General features: G+C 41.9%; 1 protein-coding gene and 1 long non-coding RNA gene across 2 annotated transcripts; one reads left to right on the top strand and one right to left on the bottom strand.

Annotated features, from left to right (window-relative positions):
• Nucleotides 1-1,791: 1,791 nt before the first annotated feature.
• LOC133215937 (uncharacterized) lies at nt 1,792-4,029 on the top strand. Its single transcript, XR_009726519.1, has 3 exons — nt 1,792-1,926; nt 3,652-3,758; nt 3,940-4,029. It is a non-coding gene; the product is annotated as an uncharacterized LOC133215937 (long non-coding RNA).
• An 8,899-nt stretch (nt 4,030-12,928) lies between these two features.
• On the bottom strand, nt 12,929-19,342 carry NMUR2 (neuromedin U receptor 2). The gene is made up of 4 exons (XM_061360058.1): nt 18,454-19,342; nt 15,577-15,661; nt 14,149-14,274; nt 12,929-13,262 (listed from the first exon to the last, which is right to left on the bottom strand). The coding sequence occupies exons 1-4, from the start codon at nt 19,171-19,173 to the stop codon at nt 13,003-13,005; spliced, it is 1,191 nt and encodes a 396-aa protein (XP_061216042.1). The 5' UTR covers nt 19,174-19,342; the 3' UTR covers nt 12,929-13,002.
• Between the last annotated feature and the right edge of the window lie 2,947 nt (nt 19,343-22,289).

Here is a 22,289-nt window from a genome sequence, read left to right as displayed (position 1 = left end):
ATCACCTGAGCTAGCTGGCATCCAGCTGCTTAGTTGTATTGAAGTTCGTTGCACTGGGGTTCTCATCAATCAGGAATGCATGCACTTGTTCAAAGAAACTCGGGGGGTCTGCAGAGTCTGATGGATATGCTCATAAATTTCAAAGTGGCAGTTTGGAAGGCGATTTGGAGGGTAGCTGGCAAGGCATGAGCCATGGCAGAAAAATTGAATCCACAGGCGGAACTTTTTAGAGAACGAATTTGAGAATGGAAGAATTATTCCACTAACCTGCTTCATTCATTTATTTAAATTTATGCTATAAAATGAGCAGCAGAGGAAAGCCAAAACTTGCACTGATGATTTTCCTTCTTTTTTTCCTCTGCTGCCTTTTATTTATTAAACTGCTCTGGATGCACCTTTCAAAGGCCTTTTTTTGGCTCACTGTTTATTATGTCTTCATCAGCCTTGAAATGGGAGCTGCAGGCAGCTTGAAAAATGGATCGAAAAGCGGCTTCTGCCGGGTTCAAACTAACAACCCCCCTTCAACATCCATAAGTCCTTTTGGTTTAGCATTTCTAAAACAAGCACTATTTCCCTCAGCAGTATTCCTCAGTGTTTCAGCAAAGGTATGTCTTCATCCAGCTATGCCCAGAGCAGAAGTTCATCACTGGGTCATGAGCAGGACTCAGCCTGCAGCACTGGAAGGCAAGGGCAGCTGCGGTATGATAAAGGGAGAGACAGACAGTCCTGGGTAGGAAGGCTGAGCAAATCTTGACTCTGAAATGTGCTGGGCAGATCAATGAAGTAAATGAGCCAAGACATATGAAGTTGGGTCCTGCTCACAGACACCAGCAGCTGTCCTGCTTCCTCATAGCTATTTTTTACCTGGATAGTTTCTAAATTCTCCCTTTCCTTCCAATCCTGTGTTAAATATGGGCAGCTAAATATATCCCTGGTTCAAACCTTTTGTCTTCAACACACTTACTAAGCTCCACAGTTGGTCCAGCCTGGCAGCAAACCAGGGCTTTAGCTACTGTGATTTATTGATGGAGGTAAATGGTTCAGTCCCATCTGTGAAGGTACAAAATATTAATAAGAAAATAAATACCCCATAAGAAAGTGGTAATGGACGATCAGCTGCAAAGCTCCCAGGCAGCCAGGTGAAGACATGTCACATTTCCCGCTGTAGTAAATAGCACAGATATTGCAGCAAGGAGGGGAGGGTTGGGGTGTGTGTGTAATAATAAAAGCCACTCTAAAACAAACAAGAAATGAAAACATATGATGTGTAAGAGGAAGGACATAAGTTCTAGTTGTGGATCCTGAGGACAAAATGAGAGAGTCTTGTGCTCCTTTCCTCATTAACCTTGTTTCACCTCTACATGCAAAACTGATTGATATGCAAAACAAAAGGTGTGAATCTCCCTTTCTCCTAAGCTCCTTGGTATGTAATTTGCCACTATGGATCATACTGAGAACAGTGCATCCTACTCTCCTAGCACAGTTTCCAATATGCAGTGAGATGGCAGCACCCAAGGGCTGCTGCAAGGATGCCTGACGGGCTATGCCAAAGACAACAGTTGCTTCTGCTCTTACCCATTGCCTGCCTGGTTTCTGATTGTGTCATTGGTGGGCTGCCAAGGTCCTCAGCTGGTTAGATTCCATCACCCAAGGAATGATTCCAGTGCCACAGACGTGCTGTGGGTTTGTTTCTAAACCGTGAAGAGCCAATATTACTGAGTTATTGCAGTGTCCCTACCCTGTCTCTTTTATTTCATCTGCTCCAGTCCCTCTTAAGAACTGATTTCAGAAACAGCTTTTCTCTTCCTTGAACCAGGAGGCGAGTATGAATAGAGAAGGACAGAGAGATGGAGGCTGCTTTTCTCTTGCTGGAAAGATGTGGAGTGCATAAGGCCATGCATACAGGAATACAAATGGGAATAAGAGGTACGAGATCAGAAGGTACCTTGACGCTTGTGATTCTCTGGTTGTTTAGAATGCATAATTTCAGTTTGTTTAACACCAAAGGATAACTGATCATTCACAGGAAAGAAGCCAGAGTGGGGATCAATATTCCTATTGCTGTGCAAGAAAAATAACAGAAAAGGAATGTCTCTTTAACTGCTACAGCCAAGCAGAGGAAATACACGCTTAAGGCTTCTTGTAGAAGGGGCAAACAGAGGGTTTCTTTAATACTGGGTGTTATTTCAGTCTTGAGCTTTGGTGAATGTGTATGGACCACAGACTGATGCATGGAATAACAACCTGAGGAGATCCCAGCTGAGCACTTCAATCTCTATTTTCCATGTCAGCCAGTACAGATGCATGATTCATGTATAGACATAAGAGTTACCAAGAGCTGACTTCACTTGGTAGAGCCAGAGCTGAGCTTGCACTGACACCTGTGGGATCCTGTAGTAGAAGCATACAATTGTTGGTTGGGTTTTTTCTCTTGGAGGGGGGACAAAATCTGGTTTACCAAAACGTTTAGCTGAAGGGTTTTGTTTCTCATCAAATCCTTCTTGAGCCCTTCTTGGAGGGTGTCACAGAAGGGGTAAGAGGAAGTTATACTTTAAATAGGTTTCCTTGTAGAAAGTCTTAATTATAGGCACTGGCAAGGAATATGGATCTGAATTAGGTATATCTGGACTTGTGTTGGTGGTGCTTCAATATCCTGATCTCCACAGGGTGCTATCTGTATATAATTATGATGCCACTCCCCTCTGAAACAAAACCAAAAGACTGATAATTGCCCAGAAATAAGAGTATTTGTTAGGTCACCTTGGACGAGCAGGCCAAGCCTGACTCACCAGGTATGTGGTGCCACTGCACACGTTGGTTTGGAGCTGAGGAGCATCCTGGTTTTCTGTGAGCTTGAACTGTGCTGATTGAACAGCACATGCATCTCTTGCTGAGCTTATCCAGCAGCAGACCATAGGATATTTTTAAGAAGGGAAAAAAGAAATGAAAACATGAAGAATCTATACATCATAAATCAACATCAAGGGAGCTGGAACATGTTCTTCCTTGGGGTATCTTGTGCACCACACATGCAGGCTTAGAGCCCAAGGCTGGTGGAAATCACAGGTTTTGCACTCCCCACGCAGGTTTTTGTGGCTCAAGACTGACCTCCAGTGGGCAATGGCTGGTGTTGTTGGCCTTTAAATCTAGGGAAGGTGTGTACAAATGCTTTTTAGAGGGCTTGTGTTCAGATTTCAGAGCAGATATTTGCTCCTTGCCTTCTTCAGGCCCTCCTAGCCTAAAACCAGACCTTAGGAACAGACTCCTGCAGAGCTGATAAATACAACGTGGTTTCATTTGAGATAGGTAATTCTGAAAATGTCTTCACAAAGCAGGGAGGAAATAGCCTACCTATGATGTCTCCCCCTACAGATCAGTGATGAGCGAGAAAGGGAAGACCCTGAAGATTCTGGGGCAGAGTGAATTACATTCTGAATGAGACTGTACCCATAAGAAAGTCTAAGGCAAGGACCTTCTGCAGTTCATGTGGTACTGTTTTGTTACAGGTGTGTAGTTTGTACCATTCCCACTAACTGCGTGGGTCAGCCACCAGGGACCCCAGAAGACTTGTCCTCTAGCTGCGCTGCTATCAGTTTCAAGTAAATTAACTCCAACTGTACATGCAAGTTAACCTGTGGTTCCACTTTCCAGGGCAGCAAACACCTAGGAAGAAGATCTGAATAAAGAGGAACCATCTGCATAAAGAATCACCCAGGCTTTCCTTCCTTTCCAGAAATCACAGATGTCTTTTTCTAGTGGTAGCAATGAAGCTCTTTGATTCGTATCATAACTAGCACAATATCCTTTTATATTGTTGGTGGATGTTTAGTTCAGCCTCCACTGTGTGTCATAGATGGCTTTGTAGTATTCCATAGGCCCTCAACACAGCTCTGTCGGTGGCTGACCTCTAACAATTCTTTCCTCATTGTGTGAATACAGATCTCTGCTCATTGTTCTCAGAGCATCATCCTGCTTCTACCAGTGAGGACTCACTGACACCATGCAAAACTTGATGGACTTAGGAAGAGGGCCTCGCTGGGTAACAGCTGCTTGACCTGCTGCAGGAGGAAGAAGATGTTCCCTCTGCCAGTGGAGAGCTTTTGTGAATGGTAAGCCACAGCAATGCAACCTTACCTACTGGAAGGTGAGAAACCCATCAACTGCTAGAGATAGCTCCTTCTCCCGATTTCCAAAGGAAATCTGTTATCGTAGGCTAAAGAGAGGATGAGGTATAAAGGGGTGCCATGGACCTAGTCCAGTTGTGTGGTTTTGATTCAGAGGGGATTTTTATCATCATCAGTCTATGAATTTTGAACAAGAGCTGCATTAACCAAGAGGGATCTTTGTCCTGCCAAATGTGTAAATAACAGGAGGTCATCCTGGACTGAGTACATTCAATGTTCAGATGCTGTATGACTCAGGTTTACCTTAGATTTGCACCCAGGGCAGATTCCAATAAGCATAGACTTTGAACCTAGGCACTTTCCACCTATCTGAACATGGCAAGAGGAGGTGGAAAGATTGCAGTGCCCTTGGCATCTGCATAAGGGAAGGATTCACCTGGCAATTTTTACAGATGTCTTTTTTAGAGCTCAGTGGTTGTGATGAACTTTAGCAGGCTGCAAAATGGATAGGTGAAATGGCTCACTTAAAAGCAGCTCAGCAAAGGCAGGAGCTATGAGCAACTGGGAGAGGCCTCTGGAAGGAGCAGAACAGACACAGCTGAGCTGCCTTTCCCAAAGCCTACTTAGCATAGGACAAGGTCCTTATTTACTATTGACTGGAGGATGTTTTAGAAGTGCCCCTTCTGGTTTAGAGAGATATGAAATGTGCCTATAATTAATTTGGAGTTGAACACGGGCAAAGATAATATGCTAGAAATAAAAAGAGTAAGAAAGGGGGGAAGGTACTGTGAAGAAACAGATCTATTGCACTAAATCCCCCCCTCACTTTGAAATAAAACCTTTTTAGGAGCTGGGTGGCTGAGTGATGGGGCAGACAGAGCACAGACATGGAAATGATTATTGTATCAAGAGCTCAAAATAACAAAGGAAGTAAGAGGAGGGGTATGACTTGCAGAACTGAGAAAGGAAAAAGGGAGGAGGAAAATAATTTCTTTTGCATGTGACAGCTATGGCCAGTATAGCTTAGTGTCAGAACAGCGGTTTGGGTTCAGCAGAGTGGTGTCCAGTGCCTGACCTGCCCCCTGGTTTGAGGGAACTCCTCCAATGCCCTGAGCCTCCACTGGGAAATGTTCTGAGACGTGAAAAAGGACTGGCTACGACCATGTCTTGCTTGTCAAAGATCAGCAAATTGCCCTTCTCGAAGCACAAGGCTTTTACCTTCTCCAGTACTTGAACACAGTGAGAGCTCCCACTGGAGTCAAGCATCAGGGTGAAAACTGAAGACTCTTTCTCCTTGGCTTTTAGAAATGGTACAAAACATAGAATGTTCAAGCCAAAAGGAGGATGGATAAGAGGTCTGCAGAAGGGACGAGAATACTTAACAGTTGGCAAAGCATAAGTAAATAGACAAGTTATGATCAATGAGTTTGTTTGAATTTGACAGAGCTTTCCTGCAAACATGGGGGAGGGAAACGGGGGGGTGAAACATTCCCCTCCAGTGTGAGCTGTAATAAAGGACCTGCTGTTTTCTGATTCTCACTCTCTGTGAAAATTGAAAAGGTTAGCCAGGTAATTGAAATCGGGACTGGAATACAAATATGGTGTGAAAATCCTACAGCTGGCAGATGAAGTTGCAGGGAAAAGACTCAATCCTCGGTGGAATTTCTTAGCAGCAAAAAGACAGGGTGGATGAGGGGGAGAGATGATTCTTCAATATACCTGTTCCTCATGAGAGGGGAGATAAGGGAAGAAATGAGTCCTAAAGCAATCCTATTGAGTTTAACAATCATGTGAGTGCTCCTTGCTGTTAATGCAAGAGACACTGTGAAGAAGTGGAACGTGATGAGGTTGAATCACATATGGCAGTCATTGCTGCCTTTTGGAGTAATGTAGTAAGTTTACTGGGAATTGCTAGGCTGCCATGTCAGACCCAGCTTAGGGCTATGTCTTGTTACAGGCAGAGAGGGCAAGCTCCATATGCTTTAGCCCCTCTTCTTGAAGCTGAGGTACATAAGCAAACTGAATGCAATTGGACCAATGTCAATTGCCTGTTCATCTTTGTTGTATGCAGGAGCACAAGCTGATTTGCATTGTTTTAACCTAAGAGCAGGGAGGGAGATGGTTAATGCAAAGCAGCTGAGGAATGGTTCCTTGTTACCCCACTGAGTGCTGTATGTGCCTCAGTCCCAGTGGAGGGTCCTGTTGTTGCTGCTATAGTGTAAATTTATATGTGTTGCTGGTCCTATGGTCTCTTTTTCTGCACCACCAGGTAACGAACTGGGAGGAAACAGTGGTGCAGGGCTTGGGGGAAGCTGATGTTTGTAGTATTAGCCCAGTTTGCTCACATTCAAAAAACCCTATGCAGGTAATATTTCCCTAGCACCATGCCAACTAACAGGAACTCCAGCCTGTACATGGTTAAATAAGCAAGAACTGTATCTCCAATTTCCTGCATTACTCTTTTATTTCATTACTCTTTTCCTCATGGAAACGCTGGGCAGTTCTGTTTCCCAAAACAGTGACTCTTATAGTTTTTTGCTGCAGCTAGTCAGTGCAGCCCAACCTACCTGCACTGCAGTCAACAGCAGCATGAAAAACTTCCCTTTGGAGCCTTTCCATCGAGTTTAGGCAGCGATTTAGCACACTGTGGCAGGGCTGATATCTTTCCTGCTCCCACAAGCTCCTGTAGAAGCTAGGGAAAGAAAACTGCGAATTTGAAACAAATGCCTTGAACCTTTCAAGTGGTAGAGCCTTGTTTGAATTTCTCTGCCTTGTGAGAGCATGGTTCAGGTGTTCCCGAGGTACCAGCCCCAGATCGGTGAATAAAATGATAGGTGAATCCCCGAGGATGCTGTTCTAGTGTTTTGCAGTGAGTTGGTTGTTAGCCATTTGTTTTGCTCATTTGGAGCATGATTTTCCTAGTGAGTCATTTCTAAGGGAGTCTGTTGGGCTCTAAAGAAACAAAACAAATTGAAAGGGACTGACAAATATATCTGCTCTGCAACAAAGAACATGCAGCATTTCAAGGTGACCTGTACCTGGCTGCCTAGCTTTGGTTTTCAACTGTAGAAGATATACATAAAAAATACCTGTAAAACACCTAGAGGCAGGTGACTGAAATAGGTCAGATAAATTGATTTTAGCACAGATTTTTTATTCCTTCTTTGACCATAAAAGGGATCCATATTTCCTCTGATGGAGGTCTTAATGTTGTAGACATCTGAGTCTATGGCTCTTTTGGAAAACCTACTTCTAGCCAAAAAAGCAAACAGAAGCTTGTTCCTCTGGGAAGGAACTGTGCTGCATTTCACATCATAGCATAAGCTGAGGATGCATGAATAGAAAGTTATTTGAGCTTTTGCAATAAAGACTTCAGTTTTTCTTTTGTGAATTAACTATCCTAGTGTGAAGCAAATTATTCCAACAGCTCCCATACTCCTAAAATTAATCCTCCTTTAAAAATTAAGTGGATTTAAGATAATTTGCCTTAAAAGCAACAGCTGCAACTTTTAGGTTTTCACAAAGTCTAGATAGCAACAGAAATTCTTCCACAGATGGAAGAATGGTGTCAAATGAACTTAGCTCTCTCCTCTGTGTCTGAGGTATAGCCAAAGCAGTGTATTTGACTAGGCAAAATTTTGAAATGGAAGAAACATGGAAGAGAACGAGCAATCCCTGATTCCCCAGGTGAGGATCTTACATTATCATAGAATCATAGAATAGTTAGGGTTGGAAAGGACCTTAAGATCATCAAGTTCCAACCTCCCTGCCATGGGCAGGGACACCTCACTCTAAACCATATTACCCAAGGCCTTGTCCAACCTGGCCTTGAACACTGCCAGGGATATGGAGCATTCACAGCCTCCCTGGGAAACCCATTCCAGTGCCTCACCACCCTCACAGGAAAGAATTTCCTCCTTATATCCAATCTAAACCTCCCCTGTTTAAGTTTTAACCCGTTACCCCTTATCCTGTCACTACAGTCCCTAATGAAGAGTCCATCCCCAGCATCCCTGTATGCCCCCTCCAGATACTGGAAGCTGCTCTGAGGTCTCCACGCATCCTTCTCTTCTCCGGGCTGAACAGCCCCAGCTTTCTCAGCCTGTCTTCATATGGGAGGTGCTGGTCCATGCTTATTTGACATATGGCAAATTCTTTTTTTCAAGTCAGTGAAACCAGTTCTGAATCATGCTCAAGGTGGTCCCTGTCTTTTGGTACCCGAGCCCTTATGGCTTGTGATCTACCCCAACAACCTCAAAAGTATTTATTTTCCCAGGCAGAGAAATCTACAAGGCCCAAATTGAGCAACTTGCTGCAGAGTTTGCTTTCAAAATCTTTTGTTCTTCAACTCGCTCTGAAGGACACTTGCCATCATTGGATCAGGTTGGACCAAATTCTAAACCCATCTTTTAATCCTTGCAAGAGTTCCTGGTTGTTTGAGTTCTTGTCTTTTCCAATTATTCCTTTTCAGTCTATTATAGAAAGAAAAAGTCATGCCTGTTATTCTGTTTCATTAGCATATTTTTCCTTACTATAATATGCATTTGATATGGAAATGCTACAGCTCAGCAATTTGCTACAGATCACTAGTTTGTGGAACAAGAAACCTCAGTGGAGACAATCCTAGCAAGAATCATAATGGACAGCGGAGAAAATGAGGCAAACAGTTGTAGAAAAAACAGAGATGGAGAAGAGATCTGGCTGTTACACAGGCTGGGAAGCATCAGTCTTTGTTCTGGGATCTTCTGTCTGACAGCCATGCAGCCCAGTTTTTAACCTCCTCCCCTGAAGAAGCAGTCATGTAGAGCACTTGGATGCAACAAACCCCACTGGGTTTAGTGCTGTATTTTTGTGCATATATACCAGCTAAATAATACAAAATGCAGAAATAATATACTTTTCTTTTTCCCCAGTACTGTGATTTGTAGTAAGTCCTTAGTGTCCTTAAATTGCTGCTGGCTGAACATTCAGGGACTCTCCATCTTCTGCTACTCAAAGAAATCATGGGGAGAAATATAAGAAGCACAAAGTTTAATGGAGGATGAACCAGGCACAAAGAGAGACTCTAGTATATTTATTTTCATGTTACACAGATACATAAAACCAGCTCTACAGCTGAAGGGTACATTACTTTAACTGATAAGCCATGGTTTAAATACTTCAAAACACAGTAGTGTCTAAAAACTCTTCATATAAACTGAACAGAATTGTCCACTTGCCCTCATGATGGTTTTTTCCACTACCGGACCTGGCATTAGATCTGAGTATCATCCATTGGCATTGCATGCAATTCTGTCCTTTAGTGCTTCCTTGCAACAGATTTCTAACTGTCCAGTTTTGTTCACAGTGCTAGAGCATTGCCCCCGCTCTCCACACTTTCTGCTCACACACTTGCATGTTTCCCAGAGGGAAACAGAAGCAACGAAATCAATAGAAAGTTCTGTCAAGAAAGTCATGCTTGATTTCAAATAAATATATTTTTATCACACTGGACTACTTGAGGGAAAAGGAGTTGTTCTCTGGGATTTTTCACAACAGGAGTTTTTCTCAGACAGTTGCCAACATTTTTCAGCACTCAGCTATGAAAGCTGCTAAATATAAAAATAAAGAAATGTCATCAGCTTTCATGACATCTCTCTTCATGTTCCTAGTATTTTTATGTTTGGATTCAGCTTCCAAAATTCAGCCAGGTAAATATTAGAGCAGAATGATAAACAACTGATGCATTGACCTTTTAGGAAGAAGAGCCTTCGGTGGACATCAACTACTTTTTAGGGACAAAGTACGTCAACTGCTTTCTAGAGATTCCCTTGCAAAAGCGAGGTGGCACTGAGCTGCGCTGTCACAGGGAACTTAACTTGGAGCATCCAACCTCAAGCCAGCCCACATTTTTTCACTGCATTTATTTTGATTTTAGCAGAATTTGGAATAATTTTGATGTCACCCCCAGTAACATTTTCACAGAAGGTTTGACTTGTCAGAAAACTAAATATTTTCAGCTTTACTTTTGATGTTTGGTTATGGGTGTTGCTTATTTTGACTTACGACAAACTAAATGTGATAAAAAATGGTTTTAGGACCAAAAAAAACCCAAAAGTGAGTTCAGAACTGGAGGTGAGTTCCTGGTCATTTGCTTTTCACAATTTTTCTTCTAAAATTTCCCCATGCATGCACACTTTCACCCTTTCCCCTTTCTCACAAAACCTTTTTGTCTTCCCTAGGAATAAAAATTTGGTCATTTTGTTTAAGATGACACAAAATCTTCATCTTACAGCTTCTTATCCCAACCTTGACTGCAGGTCTGTGTGCTCATCTGCAAAGCAAGAGATGCATTTAACAACAGCCAAGGTTGCAGTTCTCCCAGGAAGAAGATGGCAACATCACTCATGGATGGCTTTCTGTGCACCAGCAGAAGATGCTGTCTGATCCTAAATACAGAAGATTCATTCAAAGAGCCACAAAATCTTGCAGAGGGATGTCTCCATCATACAGTGATGTGAGTATGTCAAATATACTGTCTCCTCACTGCTTTAGCTGGGTCTCTAGGATAGTGGAGGAGAAGTTGCTCTTCCAGTGCACACAGCTGGAATAAGGAGTATAACCCCCTGAACTCAGCTAGGGAGTTGCACAAATGATACACAGGGTGAGGGGGGAAATCCCACTTAGTCTCTGCCGAGGTTGTCCCTGGGCAGCTCACAGGCAGCACCACTGGCATGGCAATTGCAGTGGGGAAACACATTTCAATATTTGGCGGAGGGAAATAGGATAATACAAACCTGTTTAGAATAGTAAATGTCACTGGTAAAACTGAAGCGGCCACTTGGGGGTGGCAAAGTATTCCATCTGTGTCTTCAGGGAACAGGAGCTGCCTTTTCTCTCCAGGGCTTTGTGTGTCTCTGTTACCCTCTCTATAGCTTGTTTCTCGAGATTGCAGCTGGTAAAATGGGTTTGATAGAAAACACGGGCTAAAATTCCCTTTGTGCTTCAGCAAAAAGTGACTTGCTAGCTGCTATGGCAAGTCTTGCCTCGCTCAGGAGTCCTGCAGTGAGAGGCAAAATAGATTTTGGGGCAAACAAGGTAAGAACCCATTGAGGCAGGAGTATAACTCCTTTCTTCTGTGATGGGAAATGTCATCTGGATCCCCAGTGACTAGACTGCAATAAGCTTTTATGCATACAGTGTATAATTTTTCAGGAACTAATGTTCTTATTCATTATGAAAACTCTGTGTACTCTGTGTAAGTCCCAGCCCCTTGATGACACACACTGGATGATTTGCTGTGACAGTGCGTGCCAAGCCTCAGTCCAGTCTGGTGGCTAAAGCTCTATCCCTGTGCCATGACGCACAAGGGAGGTGTTTCTCTGAAACACAACAAAAAGGTTTTGAAACTCAGGGCACAGAGGTTTGTAAAATTCTTTGCCATGCACCAGATTCCACCTGGCCTCCCTTTAGAGAACTCTGTAGTGTCCTGACCTGGTCTGCAGCCAGCAGAGCTCAGGGACTCATTAGCTTGGGTGTAAGTGTACTGCCTTCAGGATCTGTTTGCATGGCTGGGATGTGGGAGAGTTTCTCAGACCTTGTGTTATGTTTTGTGGCAAAACCTCAATTCAGTAGGTGCAATATCACTGCAAAACTCCCTTTTTTTAATTGCCTTTGTGTCAGCTTCTCTGAGCCTGAAGGTTTGTCCTGTTTCCATGTGTTGTGAATGCTGTCCAGGCCTTTTCTTAGTGGTTGCTATCCCCACGTAGATCTGACTTCTGTAATCCATCTGGTATGGGCAGGTGTGCAGTCTGCTGAAGCACTACCATAGGGCTTCATTGGTAGAGACAACATAGAAGTATCTGAAGTTCAAGCAGTAAGAAGTTCTTGCAAACTTCAGGACATGGGGGGATAGGAGGGACCTACCACAGTCCACCTGTACATGGTCAGAGTCAGTTTAGGCAGATGGGCAAGAATAAAACTCTCTGATGTACAGGAGAAGCCTGAAAAAGGCTGCAGACTTTTCACATTCCCTGGGCAGATATCCATCCTTCAGTAGCTGACTTTTGGGCGTAGGAGCCACAGCAGGAACGTCCTCAGCCCCCAGTAGTGGCTATTTCCCAGGTAATGTAGGTGGATTTGGGGCATGCATTTGCCATGTGAGCACTGTAGGTATTGTCAGACACAGTATGAGATATGGCAGTGACTCTCAGACTTGGAAAAATAACCCACTAGAGGGTAGATTTTTTGACAAAGTGATTCAAGGCTTTAATCACACCCCCTGCCCCCAAACCTTCACTTAGCTCAGAAAGTGGAAGTTTTCTTTACATTTATTGGCTCCCTGGTTCTTCTAGCCCAGAAATAGCTATTGCTGATGCTGTTGGCTGATGTTTTTCAGCCCTGCTCAGAGCTGCTCTTGTTCATGCCTACTTGGTTGTTGCCAAGAGATTCTTGCAACAGCCACACTCTCAAGAAGGTGGTAGGAGAGAGAAAGGAGACTGGCTTGCCTAAAGCTAGAATCGGGTAGACAAGGCTTGTGCAGCAAGTTGCCCATTTCAAACTAAATAAAAACAGTTTAGGCTAGTGCATGAAAAGCCATTCAGTAAAACTTGGATAGGCTGTGTCTACCTCCTGCACTGGTAACATTGCAAGTGTATCTCACTTTTCTAAACCAGCTTTTTGCTGGCATAGTTTGCAGACAGTAAACTCAGATTTCCAGCCCTCCTATTAACTCAAGGGTAATACAATGCTTCACCTGCTAATTACAGTCTCCTAGTTCCTTCATTCCACAAGACACCTCTGTGACCTGTTCTTGCTAAAAATCAGTTGTTTTGGAGGGTGCCTTTTATTTTTCATTTTTAGAGTAATTTTCTTTAACTTCTCACCTGGATCACAACAGTCACAGTCCAGTGGAGAGCTGAGAACTGCTGACAGATGTCCTGTGTGTGCCAGGGAGACTTGTGTCTTCAGCAGAATCCATGAGATTGTGGTCCTCAACCATGAGGATGTTCTGCTGGGCAGAAGTCTTGCTGGTGGAATGTTTAGGAGCCCAGTGCTTGCAGCAAGGAGAAATCACACTGAGGAAAGCCATCCTGAAGCGCTGGGACAACAGATTGTAAATGATGGGGTTCACAGCAGAGCTCAGATAGAAGAAAACACCTGGGAAAGGAAGGCAGGGGGGGAAGAGAGAAAGACCTAATTTGTGGGTGAAATTATCTCAGAAAAGGAAACGCTTTTCGTTGCCTGTACTGCTCCACCAAGCCTGCATGCAAAAGTGGAGGCACCAGTGACAAAGGGATGTTTCACCAAGGCTAATGCAGGTGCTGCACACAAAGGGAAAGGGAAATTGGAGAGAGTATTAGCTGGAGCTCACCATCTCCAGCTGTTCAGAAACCAGCTCTTGAGCTGTACTGCCCGGCCTCCAGCACAGCCCTTATGCCCACAGCACATTTGCACAGCTGGTCCCCCCATCAAAGCTGTTGGAGGATAACTTCCAGCTGAGGGGAGCTCATTTCTTAGAGCACACCAGGACAATTGCACGACACTGGATTTGTCTGAGCTGCCTAATGGCCACATTTGAGTGTTTTCCCATGGCAGACTGAAAATAAGATTTCTTTTTGAAAAAGCCTTCATTTTATGGTTGGCAGGGCCATAAGCATTTGATTTCATCACCCAGTTCCGAGCAATGTGTAAGTCTTTTGTCTTGCCATTTGGTAAGGTTTCCCATTTGCCTCAGAGACCCTCTAGAGGGTGTTGCCTGTTGTTGTATATTCATTAAAAGCAGCTGAATGACAGCAGACTTCATTTCTTTGTGAAGAATACAGACAACTGTATTGGACAACTTGCCCAGACCTTGCAAGCTGCAGAAACTTGCATGCAGTATTTATTTCAGGCATAATTCTTATCACTGTCCCAAACCCCCAGAAGCGTTTCCATGCAAATCTCATGTCACCTGCGGAATAAATGACTACATATTTCAAGTAAACCGTTCACACAGAGGGTTTTTTTGGCCAGTCCCTGTGCAAGTGGAAGAAGAAAGCTTTACCTGACACCACATGAATTAAGTTGAATATATTAGCCAGAGGCTCAGTCCATTCTACAACAAAGCTGAAGAAAAGTCGGTCTATGTGGAATGGAGCCCAGCAGATAGCAAAAACCATCACAAGGACAACTAGCAAGAAAACAGGGGAGAAGAAAAACAAGTCAGTTATGGAAGGATATGGTTCACTAGCCTGCACAGAGCAGAGAGATTGTTCAGAATGCTGGAAGAAGATCATGTATATGATTTTTATTCATAATTTGAAATCTTTTGCTATCCTTTCTGTCTTACTATTATCACCTAAAAGAACAAAGTTTCCACTGATTTCTATGTTGGATAACTCAATGTGTGCACACACAGTGACATTCAAACAGAGCTGGCAACAGCTATGTAATGGTGTGAACAGGGCCTAATGAAGTGAGACATCAGGATTCATCTGTGGTACCTGGGACTAACCAGCTCCATTGTGCCTTGGATTTAATTTCTTCTGCACACTATTAGTATATCACATAGCAGGATAAGGTCATAGGAACCATGTGCTGATGATGCCTGTTTGGCTGCATTGCTCAAAATGAAAGGAAGAGTTTGTCTCCATGCACAACTTGGCCTGTGCTGGCTCTAGTAAGTACTTTAGCAACTCCACTCCAGACTTGTGTGTTATGAATAACTGTGATTCCAGTCCCGGGGCACAGAAAATCAGGCTGACTTCAAAGTAAAATTTCCTAGTTCAGACAGCGACTTAGCCTGCCTAAAGAATAATGTTGTTGTAGGAAGTATTGAAGGTGATTTAAGTTTCCTACATAAACGCCCTCTCAGTAGGAAGGTGATCATTGCTTTAAAGGCAGCCCCTAAATCAGTCATTGATGTGAGTGCTCTCAGGATGGTTGGAGCACAAATTTCTTCTGAATGCTGTACAATGTGCAAGTCTGCTGAGGTCCTACTTTTTCTTGGGAAGGTCTAAGTGGTTAAGTCAGCAGTAGGTGATGTATGTGGCTTGGCAGGACCTTCCTTGTTCAGGAATAGAACTTGTGGTGTGACGCAAAACAGATGTATGACCTTCTTTAAAAATGCAAAAGATAGACTATTTGCATTCTGAAAGAGAAGGATTTTGCCAGAGGGCTGCAAGAGCCAGGCTTGGAGAGAGGGATATAAGAAAGTTACCACTCAAACATCTGCTGCCTAGGTTTGCTCAAACTTTTCTTGTGCTGGGGAGGAAAATTGTCTTCCTAGTCTTTTGATAGCCATGGTGTTTCACTCTCATGCCCTCAAAGTCTAGATAAAACAGTAATAAGCCAGAATAACAAAAGTAATTTCTTTGTCAGATCACAGCTACTCATCTCATAACTTGAACCCAGTGAATTTTCTTGGTACTCTTCAAGACCTGTTAACCCTCTTGTCCATAGTAAATAAAACACAGAAGGGCTCATTACTTACACAACATCTTGGTGACTGATTTCCTGGATGGTCTCTGAACATTCACAGCCATTTCTTCCACTTCCAAAGATTCATCTCCTTTCAACTGGCAAAAGTATGGAAATCAAAGGAAAGCTTAGACAGGAGACGACATCCCCACCAGATATAACCTGTTTGATACTTTGATAGCTCTAGTTTGAGAATACAAAATATGGGGGAATTCAGGCCTCACTGAAAACAAAAATAAATCTACATTTAAATTTCAGTTTTAATTTAGGGAAACATTGAAGCTTTAGGTTCAAAACAGTCTGCAGATTTTATGCATCTGAGGCTGCATAGTTACAGCAAATTTGTATTTCAGTTCCCCACTTGTCCTCTCAATGAATCAATATTTGGTTCACAGTTTGTGTTCAGCTTCAACAATATTTTGCTAGGCATTATTTTCTTTTCTACCAAAATATTGTTTATTTTCCTAAAAGGGTTCCCCACAATTAAGCACAAACCAATGATCCAAAAAATACTCAGAGAGGCCTTAGTGAAACACAGCTGTAATCACTGGGAAAATTTCTGTAGCATTCAAGGGAGTTTGTTTCATGCCCTGAGTGTTTGGACTAATAGATATTCAGTGCCACTAATGAACAAAGCCTATATATGCTCTCTTGCAGACAGCTGCTGTGTGTGATATGCATGGATTCAGCTCGGTTACAAGGTGGGTTTTCTTGGCCAGTAGTTTTTCCTGTACTTCTAAAAAATGGACATAAAGAATAATAATCCAATCCTTCCTGAAATGCTTCCCCAACGCACTTGTAGCAAAAGTACTGGTGCTTTGGCGATGAAAAGATCAAGTCTAGATAATCAGGACAATTGCTTTGATTATAAAAGAAATCGTCTGTGGAGAGTGCATAATTGGACTCAGATTCCTGAAGTGGGAGCTTCTGATTAGCCAACAGATCTGGAGTGGTGTTTTTTTCAACTGAGAGAAATAGGAAACAAAACTTTCAATTACATGGAAAAGAATATCAGCATAGGAATCAATCTGGATTTGTAAAAAGCTTGTGAAAACATAGAATCATAGAATATCTCAGGTTGTAAGGAGCCTGTAAGCATCACCAAGTCCCAGCTCCTTCTCCTTGCAGGAGCATAACTACATAACTTTACATAACTGCAAAAGATTTCAGTTGCTTTTAACATGCTAGTTGTGCCATTTTCATTTGCCTTTTACACTGTGACTTTGCTTCTCAGTTTTGATTCAAAATACTTCTCTATAAGGGTGATCAAATAAGGCCTTCTTTCACTGTTCTACATATTCATAAAACCCATAAAAGGGAAACACATGTAAATCAAATTATACTCAATTGTAGTGCAATTCAGTCTCTCATGTTTTACATCATTTCCTTTGTAACTTTTAGTCATAGTTGCTTAAGGAAGAGGCTCAGTTGATTTGAAACACATCTAGTGAGATATGTCTGCTCATATTGATTAAAATCCCTAGCTTTCATTTAGTGGCTTCCAGTCTCAACAGTATTCTGTTCCAGGCATATTCCAAAGCCTCAGAGACAGCTTGAACGTAGCTGTGAAACACAGAAGTCTTAGGGGAGCATCCCTTGTCTGGTACTTGTCTCCTCTGGGATGGGGATTAGGAATATCTGCTGCCACAGACAGAAGCTATTGCAGTTTTCGAGACTTTTTTCTATCAGTTTGGGGACTTCTCTTTTTCTTTTTTGTAGCAGCTCTATTTTCAACATTTTTGTCCTCACTTCAGGTCTTATTTTGCAAAATTTTCAGTGAAACTGTGTAAAGACCCCACAAGAACCACTGGGCAGTGGGGATAATTTAGCCTACTCATTGCTTTAAAGATTGGCTGTGTGCTGTGGATTTCTGGCAGTAAATCCTTGTGGCTTTCTTGGGTAAGAAAAAAATGCTTCTGTATAGTTTCAGATAACAGCAAATATCAGCCAGTGCAACAAAATGATATACACACCAGCAGAGTTCTGCTTGTATTTCTTGCACAGCATTCGGTAAGTTCATTTGTCTCTACTAGCATACTGTATCCCTTTCTTGGTATATGATCAGATACAGCTTTTTAAAGTTATATTCAATGCAATGTGATAGGATTTATATTCTCAAAATACATGTAATATAAGAGAAGAAATAATTCACCAAGTAGCTATGATCAGCAGTGCATTTTAGTTTGTTGCTACATAGTTTTATAATATTATGATACTGATTGTTTTATTTGTGTATTTAGGTAATGCATACTTGGTAAAACTAGTCTCACTTTCTGAAGAGAAAGCAAATATGAACTCTAAGGTAGCCTTAATCGACAGTGAAACTACAGTTATATAAAGAAATGACTGCTGAATTTACTAGTTGCAGCAATAAGGTAGCATTTCCATTTACAACAGCTTTGTGAGTTATAACAACTGAATATTATCACCATCTCCAAGGAAGGAGAAAAATAAAGTAATGCAACAGTCACAAGAAGAGAGAAAAGGAATAATACACAAGATTCAATCATTAGCCTGCTCCTTTCTATTCTTTTCATATTTTCCTTTTGGTCTATTTCCTTCTAGTCCCTATTGCAAAGGTGCAAGTCTCTGGGAGGCTGGAATCAGTATACTTACTTGGATGTTTAAATAACAGTCAAATGTGAGCAGCAGTGATGGTAAGTATTTTTTAAAAAAGACTCGGGTAAATTATTCCCCAACATAGCTGTATTAATTTCAGAGCAGAAATACATCAAAAAAGGAGCTGGATCCACTGTTTTCAGAGGTTTTGAAATACTTTAAGGGAGGAAAACAGGTGGACAAGAAAAAGGTGCAAGCACTTAAAAGGCACATACAGACACAGACACTCGAGGATGAGCTAAGGAAACACTGAGCACAGAGTAGAACTTACTCTTAGACACATCAGATAGTATAGCACACTTATTACCCCCATAGGCAGCACATAGAAGAGAAAAGAAGTAATCTGGACAATACAGTTATAGATCCACATGGGCATTACTACAGTGCAGGTAGCAGAGCCAGGGATCAGGGTGCCATTAGGGAAATATTGCAGCATGATGCCATGGGTGCCTGTGTTGGGGAGAGCAAAGAGGACAGAGAGAACCCAAAGCACCACGATGGTCCTCAGGGCACGCTTGCGAGTGCTTTCCAGCTTGGCACGGAACGGATGAAGGATGGCAATATATCTCTCCACGCTGACGGTGGTCACACTGAGGATGGAGGCAAAACACACTGTCTCAAAGAGTGCAGTCTTCAAATAGCAGCCGATGGGCCCAAACAAGAAGGGGTAGTTGCTCCACATCTCGTAGACTTCCAGTGGCATCCCAAAAAGCAGCACAAGCAGATCTGAGATGGCAAGACTGAAGAGGTAGTAGTTGGTCGGGGTCTTCATGTTCCGGTGCTTGAGGATTACCAAGCAAACTAAGAAGTTACCTACCACCCCAACAACAAAGATCAGGGTGTACACCAAAGCCATAGGTAAGAACAGATGGCTCCGTCTGGGCCCACATAGGAAGGCTAAGTAATCCTCTGTGCTGTTTAAGTACCTCCTAAAATGTTCTTCATGTAGAGCAAGGTGATTAAACCAGGAGATATTACTGGTCCAGGCCATTACTTGATCTGATGAAATGTCTCACAGCTGAGATCTGTTCTTCAAGTTTCTCTGTGCTAGTTTGTTCACTTTTTGCAGAGAGGAGAGTCGGGGGGGAAGAGTTGTCTTGCCAGACCTAGATGCACAAAGCCACTGAGAGATGAGAGTAAATGTGTCTGCCTGGCTTCAGTTAAGGTTTTGCTGTTGTAACAGCTGTTCCCCTGCAAGGAGTCCCTTAGCCAGAAAGCCCCTCCTTTCACACATATTCATTGGCTCACTAAGTGCGTTAGATTACAGAGTAAGAAGAGAGGTTCCAGCTACTTGTCTCACTCCTGTAGCAGATGCGTTTACAGAATCAGAAATGCAAGGTTTAGAGAGCTGGGAATCTGAAATATAGGATGTGAGACTATCAGCAAGTTGTTTGTATTTCTCAGAGGGCTGGAAACCAGACAAAATAACCCCCAAAACTCCAAAAAGCTTTTACAAAATTATATTGAATATATCCAGTTACAAGACGATCAAAAGAAAAGCAACCCAAAACCTCACATGATTGTATTTTTCAGATCTCTGTTGATTTTCTGTTTTTTTTTTACAGCAGCAAGTACTTGGAAGCAAAGTTTGATCAGGAGAAAGCCAACCTTTTTTTGTAGTTATTAATGTGGAATTAGGCTGCTACAATATTTCACCTTTTTTTTAAACACTGTATTTTTTTTTTCTCTTGAAGTCTGATTTAGGTTTATAATTGCTCTTAATGATATAAAAATATTTTCCCATTTTCCTGGTATGATGGAGTCTGATCCCATATTCTTAGCTACCCATTTCTGAACACTGTATTATTTCAAGGACATATTTATTGCCTCCAGGACTAGAGTAACATGCATTTTTATAAAATCTTTATTTTTTCCTGAATTGCAACCATTCTGCAAACACAACTTCTGAGCCAAGCAAATGTATCCTGCAAGGATGATAACTGCATCAAAATAGATCATTTAGCTCCTTATGAATGCTCGATTCCTTACTGAATTTCTCTAAAACAAAAAGCTTCCATGTGCATGCATATAATTTTCTGAACATTTTTCATGTTCATGCATATAATTTGACTGTTTGGAATTGAAGAGGTGCAAAAGCTGAGGGCTAGTTTATAGGATTTTTATCAGCTTGATGTTCCAGTTGTCTACCCAGTATCTTTCACTGTCACTTTTGAGTACTTTCCCAGTCCCCTCCTTGAAGCCATTTAAGCTTCTTACATCCTTAACAGCAGATTGAAAGGTTTTACTGGATTGGGAAGCAACAAGTGTGCTCATTTGACCTATTTCTCCCTTCATTAAGAATTCATTTTAAAGAATTTCCTTGCATTTGAACAATGTTGAATTTGATTTTGAGCTATTGTCTCAATAGGTAAGAGGTAGGAACAGAGGAAACACTAGTGGCCTGGTTGCCACGCAGATTTAGTTTCAGAGCACAGTAGGAGACAAGTATCTGAGAATCTGTGCAGGACTAAATACTTTCTGTACCTCTGCTTAACTCGCAGTGTTATTCTCTCTGTAATTTCTCAATATTTCAGTTCTTTCCATTTGTCCTTTTTCTTCCCTAAGTTCTACCTTAGTCTGTTTAAGGTAGAACTGCAGTTCTGTCTATACTGCATCATAACTGAAGTGAGTAAACACTTCTAAAGTACCCGCCAAATCAGTCTTCACTTTTCTTCTTACACATTAACCTCTGTAAATAAATTTTAAAGGAAACTTGAGGTTTATTCTGCTTTAACTCAGTCTTTAAGAAAAGGAAACCAAAATGGATTTATGTACTAAAACCACAACAGGGCGTCCACACACACCATGATCTCTATGAGAGGAAAGCAATGGGTTGTGTAGAAACATGTCAGGTTACTTGAAAGCATGGATGTGCCAGCCAACCTATGTCTACTTCCACTTGTTCTTCCTTCCCAATCCTTTTAGATCCTTTTGGCCCTGTGTGCTAGAAACATGTAAGAATAGATGCCCAGAAGAAAAACAGGTCTATTTGTCTAACAGGCCACCCCTAGAACCATGTTGGTATGACATGATTAAGTGGCAAATGGAGAGCACAAGGACAGTGGAAATTATATTTCAGTTCATTTCTTGAAGCTTTATTTGGTGTTCTTTATGATATCTGTCTCAGTAAGGGTAGGAGAGTGTATCTAATCAGAACTAGCTCTGGCTCTGCATGACTGGAAATATTTTATTTTTACAACTGAGACAGAAAATAAAAACAGATTTTCCTTTAGAAAGTTAACATTAAAGTATTTGGTATTTTTTATTACAAAGCACACTTCATTGGTGCTAGCTGTTATATACTTAAGGTAAGATGATATGCTGCATGCTAGCCTTAGAATTGTGCAGTTTTACATAATAGTAATTAATGTAATGTAATATTTCCATTAATGTAGTCTAATATTTGGCCACATTAATCCAGACATGGTTTTTTTTGGCATGGTAAGTGCCACTACTACTTAGAATGTGCCATAATGATGCCCTTACATTGGTGGTCTCTATTTTACCACATTTACATTGTGGAATCTTTCCCTTAGCTAATGTAATGTGTTACAGCACATTCCTGTGTTCCATTAAGGGCAGCGAAGTGCACATTCAAGGGGTAAATTCAAGTGCCTCCATATTTGCCAAAGCTCTTGCAAGGGCACCTATCAGCAACTATATATTAGGTCAGTACACGGTGAATAATTTTACATTTTAGGGAAAATTGGACACACTCATCAAAAGAGAACAGTGAAGGTAATCTAGAGTATAGCAAATGGATAAATGTACCACTGGTGATGTTCACAGAGGGATGTACTTTGAAGAACTATGGGCTATTCTGATGGTGTACTTTGAATACTTGCTTATCTTAGAATATAACATTTTATTCATGCAGAACAGGCCTTTTTTGATATTTATCTATGTGGTGAGACAAGGAGGTTTCTCATCCAGCTTCTTATGCTCTGGTTGTAGAAATGGAAGTAATATAGCTGTGATAATGCCATGGTGTGCCATGCTAATTAATTCTGTTAATTAGCTGAGACACAATACTGATATGTCCACTTGGCACCCAGGACTTGAGCTGACATCTCTTGAGCGGCCCTACATTGTATGTGGCTCAGGGTC

This window comes from Neopsephotus bourkii, unplaced genomic scaffold (assembly GCF_033783945.1).
Source record: "Neopsephotus bourkii isolate Nb327-2 ecotype Australia unplaced genomic scaffold, CSIRO-AGI_Nbou_v1 NB_1016, whole genome shotgun sequence".
Taxonomy (NCBI): domain Eukaryota; kingdom Metazoa; phylum Chordata; class Aves; order Psittaciformes; family Psittacidae; genus Neopsephotus; species Neopsephotus bourkii.
Note: the sequence above shows the minus strand (reverse complement) of the source record. Positions and strands in the feature narration are given on the sequence as shown.

What these genes read in the sequence shown, in the direction of transcription:
- NMUR2 (XM_061360058.1), bottom strand. Translation starts at nt 19,173, where the DNA reads ATGGCCTGGACCAGTAATATCTCCTGGTTTAATCACCTTGCTCTACAT. An exon ending in ACTATCTGATGTGTCTAAGA is followed by an intron (nt 15,662 to 18,453) that starts GTAAGTTCTACT and finishes TACTTTTGCCAG; the next exon opens with TTGAAAGGAGATGAATCTTT. An exon ending in ATCAGTCACCAAGATGTTGT is followed by an intron (nt 14,275 to 15,576) that starts GTAAGTAATGAG and finishes TTTTCTTGCTAG; the next exon opens with TTGTCCTTGTGATGGTTTTT.